Source organism: Dendropsophus ebraccatus, chromosome 11 (genome assembly GCF_027789765.1).
Source record: "Dendropsophus ebraccatus isolate aDenEbr1 chromosome 11, aDenEbr1.pat, whole genome shotgun sequence".
Lineage (NCBI taxonomy): Eukaryota > Metazoa > Chordata > Amphibia > Anura > Hylidae > Dendropsophus > Dendropsophus ebraccatus.
In genome coordinates, this window is record NC_091464.1 from 3,160,219 (window position 1) to 3,177,965 (window position 17,747).

Here is a 17,747-nt window from a genome sequence, read left to right on the forward strand (position 1 = left end):
TGTATGACTATACATAGGGGGGCGGATAGGGGCGTATGACTAAACGGGGGCGGACAGGGGTGTATGACTAAACAGGGGGGGCGCGGATATCGGGGTATGACTATACGGAGGGGTGAATAGGGGGGTGTAACTTTACAGGGGGCACATAGGGATGGCAGGCGGATAGGAGAGTATTATACAGGGAGGTGCATGCTGGTACCTGTAGTCCCCTCAGTAACAATACAGGGCTGTAACATAGGAGGAATGGATGTGCTGCAGCAGGCAGGATACCACACACAGCTATAAGTTATCCTGCCTGCTGCAGCCCATAATTCCTCCTATGTTACAGCCCTGTATTGTTACTGAGGGGACTACAGGTACAGCTGCTCCTCCAGCTATGACATGCCTGCGTCACTGCACACCACAGCACAATAACATGTGCAGGGACGCCGGTATCAGAGCGGGAGGTGGAGGAGCAGCAGGGCCCAGATGACAATGCCGCCCGACCCGCCCCCCGCCCGTCTGAGCGCCCTCACCCCCACCCGTCCGGTCCTAGGCCCCGTCCCGCCGCACCTGTCCATCCATGCGCCCACCCGTTAAGTCCGGCGTCCCTGCACACACAGCACATTGACATGTGCAGCGCTCGCCGGCCGGCCGGCACCAGTCCTCGTCGGACGGGACTGGTGCCGTGGAGGGCAATGTCAATGTGCTGTGTGTGCAGGGACGCCGGACGGGACCGGACTTGACGGGTGGGTGCATGGATGGACAGGTGCGGCGGGACGGGGCCTGGGACTGGACGGGTGAGGGTGCTCGGGGGGGGCGGGTGAGGGCGGCATTGTCAACTGGGCCCTGCTGCTCCCGCTCTGACGCCGGCATGTCAGTGGTGGAGGAGCAGCAGAAAAAAATACCGCAGATACCGTCCTGGCTAAGTTGAGGTCGGTTAACCGACTGCAGTGACGGTATCGGTATTTTTGCGGTATACCGCCCAGCCCTAACTCACAGTATGTTATGTTGCCCCCGCCATGGGCCAGATCTCCCCTCTGCTGATGGGAACACTCACAGTATGTTATGTTGCCCCCGCCATGGGCCAGATCTCTCCTCTCCCAGATGGGAACACTCACAGTATGTTATGTTGCCCCCGCCATGGGCCAGATCTCTCCTCTGCTGATGGGAACACTCACAGTATGTTATGATGCCCCCGCCATGGGCCAGATCTCTCCTCTGCTGATGGGAACACTCACAGTATGTTATGTTGCCCCCGCCATGGGCCAGATCTCTCCTCTCCCAGATGGGAACAGTCACAGTATGTTATGATGCCCCCGCCATGGGCCAGATCTCTCCTCTGCTGATGGGAACACTCACAGTATGTTATGTTGCCCCCGCCATGGGCCAGATCTCTCCTCTCCCAGATGGGAACAGTCACAGTATGTTATGATGCCCCCGCCATGGGCCAGATCTCTCCTCTCCCGGATGGGAACAGTCACAGTATGTTATGATGCCCCCGCCATGGGCCAGATCTCTCCTCTCCCAGATGGGAACAGTCACAGTATGTTATGATGCCCCCGCCATGGGCCAGATCTCCCCTCTGCTGATGGGAACACTCACAGTATGTTATGCCCCCGCCATGGGCCAGATCTCTCCTCTCCCGGATGGGAACACTCACAGTATGTTATGCCCCCGCCATGGGCCAGATCTTTCCTCTGCTGATGGGAACACTCACAGTATGTTATGCCCCCGCCATGGGCCAGATCTCTCCTCTGCTGATGGGAACACTCACAGTATGTTATGCCCCCGCCATGGGCCAGATCTCTCCTCTCCCGGATGGGAACACTCACAGTATGTTATGCCCCCGCCATGGGCCAGATCTTTCCTCTGCTGATGGGAACACTCACAGTATGTTATGCCCCCGCCATGGGCCAGGTCTCTCCTCTGCTGATGGGAACACTCACAGTATGTTATGATGCCCCCGCCATGGGCCAGATCTCTCCTCTGCTGATAAGAACACTCACAGTATGTTATGATGCCCCCCGCCATGGGCCAGATCTCTCCTCTCCCGGATGGGAACACTCACAGTATGTTATGATGCCCCCGCCATGGGCCAGATCTCTCCTCTCCCGGATGAGAACACTCACAGTATGTTATGATGCCCCCGCCATGGGCCAGATCTCTCCTCTGCTGATGGGAACACTCACAGTATGTTATGATGCCCCCGCCATGGGCCAGATCTTTCCTCTGCTGATGGGAACACTCACAGTATGTTATGATGCCCCCGCCATGGGCCAGATCTCTCCTCTCCCGGATGAGAACACTCACAGTATGTTATGATGCCCCCGCCATGGGCCAGATCTCTCCTCTGCTGATGGGAACACTCACAGTATGTTATGATGCCCCCGCCATGGGCCAGATCTTTCCTCTGCTGATGGGAACAGTCACAGTATGTTATGATGCCCCCGCCATGGGCCAGATCTCTCCTCTGCTGATGGGAACACTCACAGTATGTTATGATGCCCCCGCCATGGGCCAGATCTCTCCTCTGCTGATGGGAACACTCATAGTATGTTATGCCCCCGCCATGGGCCAGATCTCTCCTCTGCTGATGGGAACAGTCACAGTATGTTATGCCCCCGCCATGGGCCAGATCTCTCCTCTGCTGATAAGAACACTCACAGTATGTTATGTTGCCCCCGCCATGGGCCAGATCTCTCCTCTGCTGATAAGAACACTCACAGTATGTTATGATGCCCCCGCCATGGGCCAGATCTCTCCTCTGCTGATAAGAACACTCACAGTATGTTGCAATCTTGATCTCAGAATTGTACGGTACATAATTGAATGCGTTCTGCATGGCCCAGCTCTCCCATATCCACGGGCTGTCAGTTTGTGTTTTCACCATGGACCGGCATATGGCTGAACTGTACAGCAAAACCTGTCAGCAGAAAGATCCATGGTGGGCACCTAGCACTGGGGGGAGAGGGCCATTCAGTTGTTACCGTGACATCAACTGCCCCAGTGTATTGCAACAGAAACAATTGCCCTATTGGGCCACACCGACTCTATTTAATCCTGGAAAGCCCCAAGTACACCGGAGGAGGAATAAATAGAGCTGCTGGTCTATTCATAACAGAGCTGGCGGGACCAGATACAGAGATCGGTGGGAGGTACAGAGAACGGACCTCCTACTTTTCTTCTATCCTGTGGATAGGGGAAAAGTGACATTTTTCTGGAATACCCCTTTAAATAGGAATTAAGTGGGTACATCAGCGCACATGAGATTGAAAACCAGACGCGTTGAGTTTACATCTCTACAGCCGTGGTGTCAAATCCTCTGCCCTCCAGCTGTTGTAAACAGCCTGTATGGAGAACACAGAGGAAGGGGCATGGTCCCAGATATTGGATCACTGTATTATTAAGTGGTTAACTCCTTGAATGTAGTGTCGCATACAGTCAGAGGTTGGGAGTCAGGACAGGATATGTTAAGTAGTGAGAACTTGGTTTAGGAAAATTGCTTTATGTTACTGTACAACCAGAGAGTCTACACTGTAAGGCTATGTTCACATGCTGTATAAACAACATCCGTTCCCCATGAACGGCCACAGTGTGTGAACCTAGCCTTAGGAAGCCTGTACGCTGCTTTTGGAAGATGTGACTTCCATTGCTAAAGTAGTAATTGGGACAGTGAGTGGATAGACATGAATTAGCCGCTTCCAGAATGAGCGAGAGCACAAACACATTGTCTGTCACACATGTACGCTGTCCTCTCCATCATGATCTGAGTGTACGCTGTACCGGTAGTATAAATGGTTTATGTCCATCAGAGTTTGGCCCATCATAACCAAGCTTGTCCATATGCAGAGGGTTGTCCTGAAGGGCCTACGAGGAAAAAAATCCACACCTTAAGCATGCCACCGACCTCATGGTCACCTTGGGTTGGTACAATGGAGTGACACATGAAGCTACTGCACCCAGGCATATGATGGTGTGGGCACCGGGCTGCATATTCCCTGGGCTGTACATTATGGTGTGGGCACCGGGCTGCATATTCCCTGGGCTGTACATTATGGTGTGGGCACCGGGCTGCGTATTCCCTGGGATGTACATTATGGTGTGGGCACCGGGCTGCGTATTCCCTGGGATGTACATTATGGTGTGGGCACCGGGCTGCATATTCCCTGGGCTGTACATTATGGTGTGGGCACCGGGCTGCATATTCTTTGGGCTGTACATTATGGTGTGGGCACCGGGCTGCATATTCCCTGGGCTGTACATTAAGGTTATGGCACCGGGCTGCATATTCCCTGGGATGTACATTATGGTGTGGGCACCGGGCTGCATATTCCCTGGGATGTACATTATGGTGTGGGCACCGGGCTGCATATTCCCTGGGATGTACATTATGGTGTGGGCACCGGGCTGTATATTCCCTGGGCTGTACATTATGGTGTGGGCACCGGGCTGCATATTCCCTGGGCTGTACATTATGGTGTGGGCACCGGGCTGTATATTCCCTGGGCTGTACATTATGGTGTGGGCACCGGGCTGCATATTCCCTGGGCTGTACATTATGGTGTGGGCACCGGGCTGCATATTCCTTGGGCTGTACATTATGGTGTGGGCACCGGGCTGCGTATTCCCTGGGATGTACATTATGGTGTGGGCACCGGGCTGCATATTCCCTGGGCTGTACATTATGGTGTGGGCACCGGGCTGCATATTCCCTGGGATGTACATTATGGTGTGGGCACCGGGCTGCATATTCCCTGGGATGTACATTATGGTGTGGGCACCGGGCTGCATATTCCTTGGGCTGTACATTATGGTGTGGGCACCGGGCTGTATATTCCTTGGGCTGTACATTATGGTGTGGGCACCGGGCTGCATATTCCTTGGGCTGTACATTATGGTGTGGGCACCGGGCTGCGTATTCCCTGGGATGTACATTATGGTGTGGGCACCGGGCTGCATATTCCCTGGGCTGTACATTATGGTGTGGGCACCGGGCTGCATATTCCCTGGGCTGTACATTATGGTGTGGGCACCGGGCTGCATATTCCCTGGGCTGTACATTATGGTGTGGGCACCGGGCTGCATATTCCCTGGGATGTACATTATGGTGTGGGCACCGGGCTGCATATTCCCTGGGCTGTACATTATGGTGTGGGCACCGGGCTGTATATTCCCTGGGATGTACATTATGGTGTGGGCATCGGGCTGCATATTCCTTGGGCTGTACATTATGGTGTGGGCACCGGGCTGCATATTCCCTGGGATGTACATTATGGTGTGGGCACCGGGCTGTATATTCTCTGGGATGTACATTATGGTGTGGGCACCGGGCTGCATATTCCCTGGGATGTACATTATGGTGTGGGCACCGGGCTGTATATTCTCTGGGATGTACATTATGGTGTGGGCACCGGGCTGCATATTCCCTGGGCTGTACATTATGGTGTGGGCACCGGGCTGTATATTCTCTGGGATGTACATTATGGTGTGGGCATCGGGCTGCATATTCCCTGGGCTGTACATTATGGTGTGGGCACCGGGCTGCATATTCCCTGGGATGTACATTATGGTGTGGGCATCGGGCTGCATATTCCCTGGGCTGTACATTATGGTGTGGGCACCGGGCTGCATATTCCCTGGGATGTACATTATGGTGTGGGCACCGGGCTGTATATTCCCTGGGCTGTACATTATGGTGTGGGCACCGGGCTGCATATTCCCTGGGATGTACATTATGGTGTGGGCACCGGGCTGCATATTCCCTGGGATGTACATTATGGTGTGGGCACCGGGCTGTATATTCTCTGGGATGTACATTATGGTGTGGGCACCGGGCTGTATATTCCCTGGGCTGTACATTATGGTGTGGGCACCGGGCTGCATATTCCCTGGGATGTACATTATGGTGTGGGCATCGGGCTGTATATTCCCTGGGATGTACATTCAAGGGTGCCTATGTGTTCTGCTAGCTCAGGGGTATACCAGTCAGCAGGGATAGGGATGTGAGAGGGAGCGAGGAGGCATTCCTGTGATGGGAGAGGGAGAGAGGAGGCATTCCTGTATGTAATAATGGTTTTGGGAAGGCAGATTGATATATGGAGGGGAGGAGAGTTATCACCCTGGATTATAGGAAGAATCGCTTTGCCTATAGTAACCAATCACAGCTCAGCCTTTATTTCTTATATTGCTCTACTATAATGAAAGCTGAGCTGTGATTGGTTGATATGGGCAGCAAAGAGAACCTTCCTATAAAACTGCTTGATAAATCTCACCAGGGGTCTCCCTGACCTAACAGCTACGTATCAGTGTCAGCAGGGTGGAGTGTGAATTGCCGCTGACAGTTTCCCTTTAAATGTCCCTTTGCCTGTTGCAGTATGAGCTATACATTGGTACGGTTACCTCAGCGCCTGTTGCTGATCATGCCTTACATCATACTGGAGCAGTCTGTAATGTGTAACCACTTCCCAGCCGGGCACACAGCTCAAGAATAATTATAGTTCGTCCTTACTCATCCATCTCTACTCTGTGACTCACTAAGTTGTTAAAGTTCTTAAAGTGCATCTTATAAGAGAGAAATTGTGACGTTGCCTTCTCTAAATGTCCTGATTCATGATGATCTCTTTGCTCTGTTTCCAGTCAGGACAGTTTAATGAAGACATGATCCCAACCGTTGGTTTTAATATGCGGAAAATCACCAAAGGAAACGTAACCATAAAGGTAAGGCGTGTGACTGCGCACAGATGATGCCGCCATAGCCCATGTGGAATCCCCATAACTCGTGCATCTAGGGCCTGTGACTGCGCACAGATGATGTAGCCATAGCCCATGTGGAATCCCCATAACTCGTGCATCTAGGGCCTGTGACTGCGCACAGATGATGTAGCCATAGCCCATGTGGAATCCCAGGAACCCATGCATCTAGGGCCTGTAACTGCGCACGGATGATGTAGCCATAGCCCATGTGGAATCCCAGGAACCCATGCATCTAGGGCCTGTGACTGCGCACAGATGATGTAGCCATAGCCCATGTGGAATTCTCATAACTCATTCATCTAGGGCCTGTGACTGCGCACAGATGATGTAGCCATAGCCCATGTGGAATCCCCATAACTCATGCATCTAGGGCCTGTGACTGCGCACAGATGATGTAGCCATAGCCCATGTGGAATCCCCATAACTCATGCATCTAGGGCCTGTGACTGCGCACAGATGATGTAGCCATAGCCCATGTGGAATCCCCATAACTCGTGCATCTAGGGCCTGTGACTGCGCACAGATGATGTAGCCATAGCCCATGTGGAATCCCCATAACTCATGCATCTAGGGCTTATGACTGTGGACTGATGATGTAGCCATAGCCCATGTGGAATCCCCATAACTCGTGCATCTAGGGCTTATGACTGTGGACTGATGATGTAGCCATAGCCCATGTGGAATTCCCATAACTCGTGCATCTAGGGCCTGTGACTGCGCACGGATGATGTAGCCATAGCCCATGTGGAATTCCCATAACTCGTGCATCTAGGGCCTGTAACTGCGCACGGATGATGTAGCCATAGCCCATGTGGAATCCCCATAACTCGTGCATCTAGGGCCTGTGACTGTGGACTGATGATGTAGCCATAGCCCATGTGGAATCCCCATAACTCATGCATCTAGGGCTTATGACTGTGGACTGATGATGTAGCCATAGCCCATGTGGAATCCCCATAACCCATGCATCTAGGGCCTGTGACTGCGCACAGATGATGTAGCCATAGCCCATGTGGAATCCCAGGAACCCATGCATCTAGGGCCTGTGACTGCGCACAGATGATGTAGCCATAGCCCATGTGGAATCCCAGGAACCCATGCATCTAGGGCCTGTGACTGCGCACAGATGATGTAGCCATAGCCCATGTGGAATCCCCATAACTCGTGCATCTAGGGCCTGTGACTGCGCACGGATGATGTAGCCATAGCCCATGTGGAATCCCAGGAACCCATGCATCTAGGGCCTGTAACTGCGCACGGATGATGTAGCCATAGCCCATGTGGAATCCCCATAACTCGTGCATCTAGGGCCTGTGACTGCGCACAGATGATGTAGCCATAGCCCATGTGGAATCCCCATAACTCGTGCATCTAGGGCCTGTGACTGCGCACAGATGATGTAGCCATAGCCCATGTGGAATCCCAGGAACCCATGCATCTAGGGCCTGTGACTGCGCACGGATGATGTAGCCATAGTGTCAGGATTTGAACCTAGTGACTCCTGCACTCCAGGCTGCAGCTCTACTCACTGAGCCACTGAACCTTGCTGGACAGCTCCAGTTCTGAATATATTGGTCAAGATCATGTTTCTTTAGTTCCCAGTCTTGAATCCTTAATTGGCTCCACCCCTGGACTTCCTATATAAACCCAGCCTTTCCACTTCCTCCTTGTGAGATTATTGTGCTTTTGCCCTTAATCAAGCTACTCCTTACTCTGCTCTGCTGTTGTTACTTACCTGTGTACCGAACTCTGGCTAGTTATCTGACTCCGATTCTGCCTTATCCTCCAACTATATTGCTGCTCTCTGTGCACCGGACTCTGGCTAAGTATCTGACTACGCTTTGTATAAACCTCCAAACACATTGCTGCTACCTGTGTATGGACTTCTGGCTGACTGCTGACCACGCTTGTCTCCACCACTTCACTGCAACCTGTGTAGCGACCTCCAACTAACCAAGGTTAGTCTCTTGTACTTTTGTCTACATCCAGTGTTGTTATTGCTATTGGGCTCCAACCCAGACTAGACCACTAGACCGTTACAGAATAATCTCACCTAAAATATGGAGTCTGCTCTGACAACTTTGAGGGAACAAGTTGCTGAATTACAAGCATTTGGTGCTACCTATCAAGAAAAGTTTTCTAAATTACAAACTGTAGTACTGGATCAACAAAAGGACATTATTGAGCTACAAAGACAACTTCTGGACGTACGTGGCTCTGACTCAAATCCACGCATGCCGCTGCCATCAAAATTCAATGGTGACCGTCAACGTTACCGTGGATTCCTTAATCAATGCCGTATATATTTTCAAATGCAACCTGCCTCATTTTCTAGTGACAAGAAAAAAGTTCTGTTTATCATTAATCTCTTGACAGATGAAGCTCTTGCATGGGCTTCTCCATATGTGGAAAAGGACTGTGATATTCTCAATGACCTAAAAATCTTTATTATTGCTATGAATCAAGTTTTTGATGATCCAAATCGTTGTGCCACTGCTGAAACTAAATTGCACAATCTACGTCAGGGTAGACGCTCTGTTGCTGAATATACAGCCGAATTTAGACGCTGGGTTACTGATACTACATGGAATCCAGCAGCACAAAGAAGCCAGTTTCGCCGAGGACTATCAGAGCAAGTGAAGGATGAGCTTGCCAGAGTAGAGACCCCAGATGATTTGGAAGCCTTTATTCAACTGTGTATTCGAATTGACCAGAGACTTACTGAAAGAAGAAAGGAAAAACTGCAGGTATTTGGAAACAATCCTACTTTTTCTTTTAATCAACTACCATTAAACACCCAGAAAGATTCAGAAAGTGCACCTGAACCCATGCAAATTGATGCCATCCGGAGACCCCTTTCTACAGCAGAAAAAGAGAGGCGTCGTACCGAAAACTTGTGCCTCTATTGTGGGAGTAAAGGTCATTATGCAATCAACTGTCCTAACAAAGTCCAAAGGACCATAGCCTTTACTGGTGCCAAGTCTGTAAGTAACCCTGATCTTGAACATCTGGACTATGTTGCATATCCTATTTCCTCTATAACTGTAGATAATGTGAAGGCATGTTCACCATCTTCTCACTTTATCATTCCAATACAAATCACCATTGGAAATTATAAGGTGCAGTCTTCAGCCATGTTAGATTCTGGGGCAGGAGGAAATTTCATGGACTTGGAATTTGCACTTAACCACAGCATTGAGAGGAGAAATAAAGCCATGCCTATTGATATGGAAACCGTAGATGGATCAGCCTTATCATCTGGGCCTGTAACCCATGAGACTGTTGAACTTCAGATCTATATTGAACCAGACCATCAAGAAACCATTAGTTTCCATCTGATTTCTTCTCCTAAATTTCCGGTTATTCTAGGAATTCCCTGGTTTTCTATCCACAACCCATCTATCAACTGGGAATCAAGGACAATTTCTTTTCCCTCTGAGTACTGTAAGAACAGCTGTCAGAAAAATGTTTCTGAATTCATCAAGGTGGCTGAGATTTCTCAACAGGATTGTACTAAGCTGCCACCTCAATACCAGCAGTTTAACGATGTCTGCAGCAAGAAGAATGCTGACCAACTACCACCTCATCGCCCTTATGATTGTCCTATTGAGTTACTACCTGGAGCAGCCATTCCTTTTGGGAGAATTTATAACCTCTCTGAACCTGAATTAAAAGCACTCAGAGAATACTTAGATGAAAATCTTAACAAAGGCTTCATTCGACCTTCTACATCTCCAGCTGGGGCACCTATATTCTTTGTAGAAAAGAAAGACTCAACCCTACGACCATGCATTGACTACAGGGAGCTAAATAAGATAACTGTGAAAAATCGCTACCCTCTCCCCTTAATTCCTGAGCTGTTGGAAAGACTCCGCTCTGCAAAGATCTTTACCAAACTAGATCTAAGAGGGGCCTATAATCTTATACGCGTTCGCCCAGGGGATGAGTGGAAAACTGCATTTAGAACTAGATATGGACATTATGAATATCTGGTAATGCCATTTGGCCTCTGTAATGCTCCTGCCACTTTTCAGCATTTTATCAATGATGTGTTTCGAGATTTCTTGGATCAATTTGTTATTGCTTATCTTGACGACATCCTCATATTTTCTGATAGCTTGGATGAGCATCGTAGACATGTAAATTTAGTCTTGGAACGTCTACAGAAAAATCACCTTTATATCAAACTGGAAAAATGTGAATTTGAACAAACTCAGATTCAGTTTCTTGGATATATAATTTCCCCAGAAGGTCTGACTATGGATCCCAGTAAAGTCAAGGCTGTCGTTGATTGGCCTACTCCAAGCAATTTAAAAGAAGTTCAGCGTTTTATTGGATTTGCTAATTTTTACAGAAAATTTGTAAAAAATTTTTCAAAAATCATTTTGCCAATCACTCATCTCACAAAGAAAGCAAAAACATTTAATTGGTCTCCAGAAGCACAGGTTGCATTTGAGAAACTAAAGACTCTTTTCACTTCGGCACCCTTACTAGTTCATCCAAATCCGGAATTACCTTTTATTGTTGAGGTTGATGCCTCAGAATCTGCAGTGGGAGCAGTATTATCCCAACGAATCGGTGACAAGATGCAGCTTCATCCGTGTGCATTTCTTTCTCATAAAATGTCATCTGCAGAAAGAAACTATGACATTGGAAATAAAGAACTTTTAGCCATAAAGGTTGCCTTCTCAGAATGGAGACATCTCTTGGAGGGAGCTAATCATCCAGTAACAGTCCTTACAGACCACAAAAATTTAGAATTCATACGTACTGCAAAAAGGCTATCTGCAAGACAAGCACGATGGGCCTTATTCTTCTCTAGATTTAACTTCATCATCTCTTATCGGCCAGGTTCAAGAAACGGCAAAGCCGACGCCTTGTCCAGGACTTTTACTGAGTCTCAAGAGAGATACAAGTCAGAGGGTACCATTTTGTCTCCTAAAAACTTTCTAGGAATACTTGACTTTAAAGAATTTTTGACAATGCTTAAAGATGGCTACCAAGATGATTCTTTCCTTAATCATCCTCCTAATGATGTGGATCTCTTTTTTAAGGAGGGGTTTTGGATGCAAGAACATAGGCTATATGTCCCCGAATCTGTTCGACTTGAAATCCTCAAGTTGGTCCATGATTCCAAACTTGCTGGACATCTTGGAATCAATAAAACTAATGAATTACTACTCCGTTCATTTTGGTGGCCTAACTGCAAGAAAGATGTTAAAAAATATGTATCCTCTTGTTTAACATGTGCACGAAACAAGACCCCACGATACCCCTCTTTAGGACTTCTTCAACCACTTCCAATTCCATCCAGGCCTTGGGGCTCAATTTCCATGGATTTTATTGTTGATCTTCCCTCTTCTAAAGAAATGACTGCTGTCCTCGTGGTGGTGGACCGACTTACAAAAATGGCTCATTTTATTCCAACTAAAGGGATTCCAACTGCTGAGCAAACTGCAGAATTAATAATCAAAGAAATATTTAGACTACATGGAATTCCTGATAATGTGGTTTCAGACAGAGGTGTACAATTTACTTCAAGATTTTGGAAAAGTTTCTGTACAGCCTTAGGAGTAACTGTTAATTTGTCTTCGGCCTTTCATCCACAATCTAATGGTCAGACTGAAAGGACCAACCAGACTCTTGAACAGTACCTTCGCTGCTTTATTTCATATCTTCAAGATGATTGGGTAGATTATCTACCAACAGCAGAATTTGCATACAACAACTCTGAACATAGTTCTACCTCTCAGAGTCCATTCTATGCTAATTATGGCTTGCATCCTGTGTTCATTCCTAACCTCCCACTCAATACTCCAATTCCTGCTGTTACTGAAAGATTATCAATGTTGCAAAAATCTCACAAAAAACTAGTAGAGATGTTACAAGAAGCCCAAAAGAACTACAAGAAAGCAGCGGATAAACATCGCAAAGCTCCACCTACATTTCAGGTTGGTGATCAGGTCTGGTTGTCCACAAAGAATTTGAAGGCTCATGTACCATCTCCTAAATTGGGGCAAAAATTCATTGGTCCTTTTAAGATTTCTGCAAAAATCAATGAAGTTGCTTTTCGTTTAGAACTTCCAAACAAACTGAAAATTCATCCTGTATTTCATGTATCTCTGCTTAAACCATTTAATGAAAATCCTTTTCCAGGAAGAAACCAGCCACCTCCTCCACCTGTAAATGTTCAAGGGGAAGAAGAATTTATTGTTGACAAGATTCTGGACTCTAGAATTTTTAGAAACAAATTGCAATATCTCATTCAATGGAAGGGATATGAGCCAGAAGAAAATTCCTGGGAGCCAGAGGAAAATGTCCATGCTCCTAGGTTAACAAAAGCATTTCACCAACAGCATCCTGAAAAACCAGCTCCTAGGATGTCCAGAGGCCATCTTGGAAGGAGGGGAATACTGTCAGGATTTGAACCTAGTGACTCCTGCACTCCAGGCTGCAGCTCTACTCACTGAGCCACTGAACCTTGCTGGACAGCTCCAGTTCTGAATATATTGGTCAAGATCATGTTTCTTTAGTTCCCAGTCTTGAATCCTTAATTGGCTCCACCCCTGGACTTCCTATATAAACCCAGCCTTTCCACTTCCTCCTTGTGAGATTATTGTGCTTTTGCCCTTAATCAAGCTACTCCTTACTCTGCTCTGCTGTTGTTACTTACCTGTGTACCGAACTCTGGCTAGTTATCTGACTCCGATTCTGCCTTATCCTCCAACTATATTGCTGCTCTCTGTGCACCGGACTCTGGCTAAGTATCTGACTACGCTTTGTATAAACCTCCAAACACATTGCTGCTACCTGTGTATGGACTTCTGGCTGACTGCTGACCACGCTTGTCTCCACCACTTCACTGCAACCTGTGTAGCGACCTCCAACTAACCAAGGTTAGTCTCTTGTACTTTTGTCTACATCCAGTGTTGTTATTGCTATTGGGCTCCAACCCAGACTAGACCACTAGACCGTTACACATAGCCCATGTGGAATCCCAGGAACCCATGCATCTAGGGCCTGTGACTGCGCACGGATGATGTAGCCATAGCCCATGTGGAATTCCCATAACTCATTCATCTAGGGCCTGTGACTGCGCACAGATGATGTAGCCATAGCCCATGTGGAATTCCCATAACTCATTCATCTAGGGCCTGTGACTGCGCACGGATGATGTAGCCATAGCCCATGTGGAATTCTCATAACTCATTCATCTAGGGCCTGTGACTGCGCACGGATGATGTAGCCATAGCCCATGTGGAATCCCCATAACTCATGCATCTAGGGCCTGTGACTGCGCACAGATGATGTAGCCATAGCCCATGTGGAATCCCCATAACTCATGCATCTAGGGCCTGTGACTGCGCACAGATGATGTAGCCATAGCCCATGTGGAATCCCCATAACTCGTGCATCTAGGGCCTGTGACTGCGCACAGATGATGTAGCCATAGCCCATGTGGAATCCCCATAACTCGTGCATCTAGGGCCTGTGACTGCGCACAGATGATGTAGCCATAGCCCATGTGGAATCCCCATAACTCGTGCATCTAGGGCCTGTGACTGCGCACGAATGATGTAGCCATAGCCCATGTGGAATCCCCATAACTCATGCATCTAGGGCTTATGACTGTGGACTGATGATGTAGCCATAGCCCATGTGGAATCCCCATAACTCGTGCATCTAGGGCTTATGACTGTGGACTGATGATGTAGCCATAGCCCATGTGGAATTCCCATAACTCGTGCATCTAGGGCCTGTGACTGCGCACGGATGATGTAGCCATAGCCCATGTGGAATTCCCATAACTCGTGCATCTAGGGCCTGTAACTGCGCACGGATGATGTAGCCATAGCCCATGTGGAATCCCCATAACTCGTGCATCTAGGGCCTGTGACTGCGCACAGATGATGTAGCCATAGCCCATGTGGAATCCCAGGAACCCATGCATCTAGGGCCTGTGACTGCGCACGGATGATGTAGCCATAGCCCATGTGGCATCCCCATAACTCGTGCATCTAGGGCCTGTAACTGCGCACGGATGATGTAGCCATAGCCCATGTGGAATCCCCATAACTCGTGCATCTAGGGCCTGTGACTGCGCACAGATGATGTAGCCATAGCCCATGTGGAATCCCAGGAACCCATGCATCTAGGGCCTGTGACTGCGCACAGATGATGTAGCCATAGCCCATGTGGAATCCCAGGAACCCATGCATCTAGGGCCTGTGACTGCGCACGGATGATGTAGCCATAGCCCATGTGGAATCCCAGGAACCCATGCATCTAGGGCCTGTGACTGCGCACGGATGATGTAGCCATAGCCCATGTGGAATTCCCATAACTCATTCATCTAGGGCCTGTAACTGCGCACTGATGATGTAGCCATAGCCCATGTGGAATCCCCATAACTCATGCATCTAGGGCCTGTGACTGCGCACAGATGATGTAGCCATAGCCCATGTGGAATCCCCATAACTCATGCATCTAGGGCCTGTAACTGCGCACAGATGATGCCGCCATAGCCCATGTGGAATCCCCATAACTCGTGCATCTAGGGCCTGTGACTGCGCACAGATGATGTAGCCATAGCCCATGTGGAATTCCCATAACTCATTCATCTAGGGCCTGTGACTGCGCACGGATGATGTAGCCATAGCCCATGTGGAATTCTCATAACTCATTCATCTAGGGCCTGTGACTGCGCACGGATGATGTAGCCATAGCCCATGTGGAATCCCCATAACTCATGCATCTAGGGCCTGTGACTGCGCACAGATGATGTAGCCATAGCCCATGTGGAATTCTCATAACTCATTCATCTAGGGCCTGTGACTGCGCACAGATGATGTAGCCATAGCCCATGTGGAATCCCCATAACTCATGCATCTAGGGCCTGTGACTGCGCACAGATGATGTAGCCATAGCCCATGTGGAATCCCCATAACTCGTGCATCTAGGGCCTGTGACTGCGCACAGATGATGTAGCCATAGCCCATGTGGAATCCCCATAACTCGTGCATCTAGGGCCTGTGACTGCGCACAGATGATGTAGCCATAGCCCATGTGGAATCCCCATAACTCGTGCATCTAGGGCCTGTGACTGTGGACTGATGATGTAGCCATAGCCCATGTGGAATCCCCATAACTCGTGCATCTAGGGCTTATGACTGTGGACTGATGATGTAGCCATAGCCCATGTGGAATTCCCATAACTCGTGCATCTAGGGCCTGTGACTGCGCACGGATGATGTAGCCATAGCCCATGTGGAATTCCCATAACTCGTGCATCTAGGGCCTGTGACTGCGCACGGATGATGTAGCCATAGCCCATGTGGAATTCCCATAACTCGTGCATCTAGGGCCTGTGACTGCGCACGGATGATGTAGCCATAGCCCATGTGGAATTCCCATAACTCCTGCATCTAGGGCCTGTAACTGCGCACGGATGATGTAGCCATAGCCCATGTGGAATCCCCATAACTCGTGCATCTAGGGCCTGTGACTGTGGACTGATGATGTAGCCATAGCCCATGTGGAATCCCCATAACTCATGCATCTAGGGCTTATGACTGTGGACTGATGATGTAGCCATAGCCCATGTGGAATCCCCATAACCCATGCATCTAGGGCCTGTGACTGCGCACAGATGATGTAGCCATAGCCCATGTGGAATCCCCATAACCCATGCATCTAGGGCCTGTGACTGCGCACAGATGATGTAGCCATAGCCCATGTGGAATCCCAGGAACCCATGCATCTAGGGCCTGTGACTGCGCACAGATGATGTAGCCATAGCCCATGTGGAATCCCAGGAACCCATGCATCTAGGGCCTGTGACTGCGCACAGATGATGTAGCCATAGCCCATGTGGAATTCCCATAACTCGTGCATCTAGGGCCTGTAACTGCGCACTGATGATGTAGCCATAGCCCATGTGGAATCCCCATAACTCGTGCATCTAGGGCCTGTAACTGCGCACGGATGATGTAGCCATAGCCCATGTGGAATCCCCATAACTCGTGCATCTAGGGCCTGTGACTGCGCACAGATGATGTAGCCATAGCCCATGTGGAATCCCCATAACTCGTGCATCTAGGGCCTGTGACTGCGCACAGATGATGTAGCCATAGCCCATGTGGAATCCCAGGAACCCATGCATCTAGGGCCTGTGACTGCGCACGGATGATGTAGCCATAGCCCATGTGGAATCCCCATAACTCGTGCATCTAGGGCCTGTGACTGCGCACAGATGATGTAGCCATAGCCCATGTGGAATCCCCATAACCCATGCATCTAGGGCCTGTGACTGCGCACAGATGATGTAGCCATAGCCCATGTGGAATCCCAGGAACCCATGCATCTAGGGCCTGTGACTGCGCACAGATGATGTAGCCATAGCCCATGTGGAATCCCCATAACTCGTGCATCTAGGGCCTGTGACTGCGCACAGATGATGTAGCCATAGCCCATGTGGAATCCCCATAACTCGTGCATCTAGGGCCTGTGACTGCGCACAGATGATGTAGCCATAGCCCATGTGGAATCCCAGGAACCCATACATCTAGGGCCTGTGACTGCGCACGGATGATGTAGCCATAGCCCATGTGGAATCCCCATAACTCGTGCATCTAGGGCCTGTGACTGCGCACAGATGATGTAGCCATAGCCCATGTGGAATCCCCATAACCCATGCATCTAGGGCCTGTAACTGCGCACAGATGATGTAGCCATAGCCCATGTGGAATCCCCATAACTCATGCATCTAGGGCTTATGACTGTGGACTGATGATGTAGCCATAGCCCATGTGGAATCCCCATAACCCATGCATCTAGGGCCTGTGACTGCGCACAGATGATGTAGCCATAGCCCATGTGGAATCCCCATAACTCGTGCATCTAGGGCCTGTAACTGCGCACAGATGATGTAGCCATAGCCCATGTGGAATCCCCATAACTCATGCATCTAGGGCTTATGACTGTGGACTGATGATGTAGCCATAGCCCATGTG

The 17,747-nt window shown here is 49.3% G+C and overlaps 1 protein-coding gene across 1 annotated transcript in view; it reads left to right on the plus strand.

The window, feature by feature from the left end:
- LOC138767131 (ADP-ribosylation factor-like protein 8A) overlaps positions 1 to 17,747 on the plus strand; it is a 54,572-nt gene that overhangs the window by 20,292 nt on the left and 16,533 nt on the right. Inside the window, exon 2 of the mRNA XM_069944407.1 lies at positions 6,619 to 6,699. Within this exon, the coding sequence (XP_069800508.1) occupies positions 6,619 to 6,699 (81 nt within the window). The remainder of the gene's footprint in view (positions 1 to 6,618; positions 6,700 to 17,747) is intronic.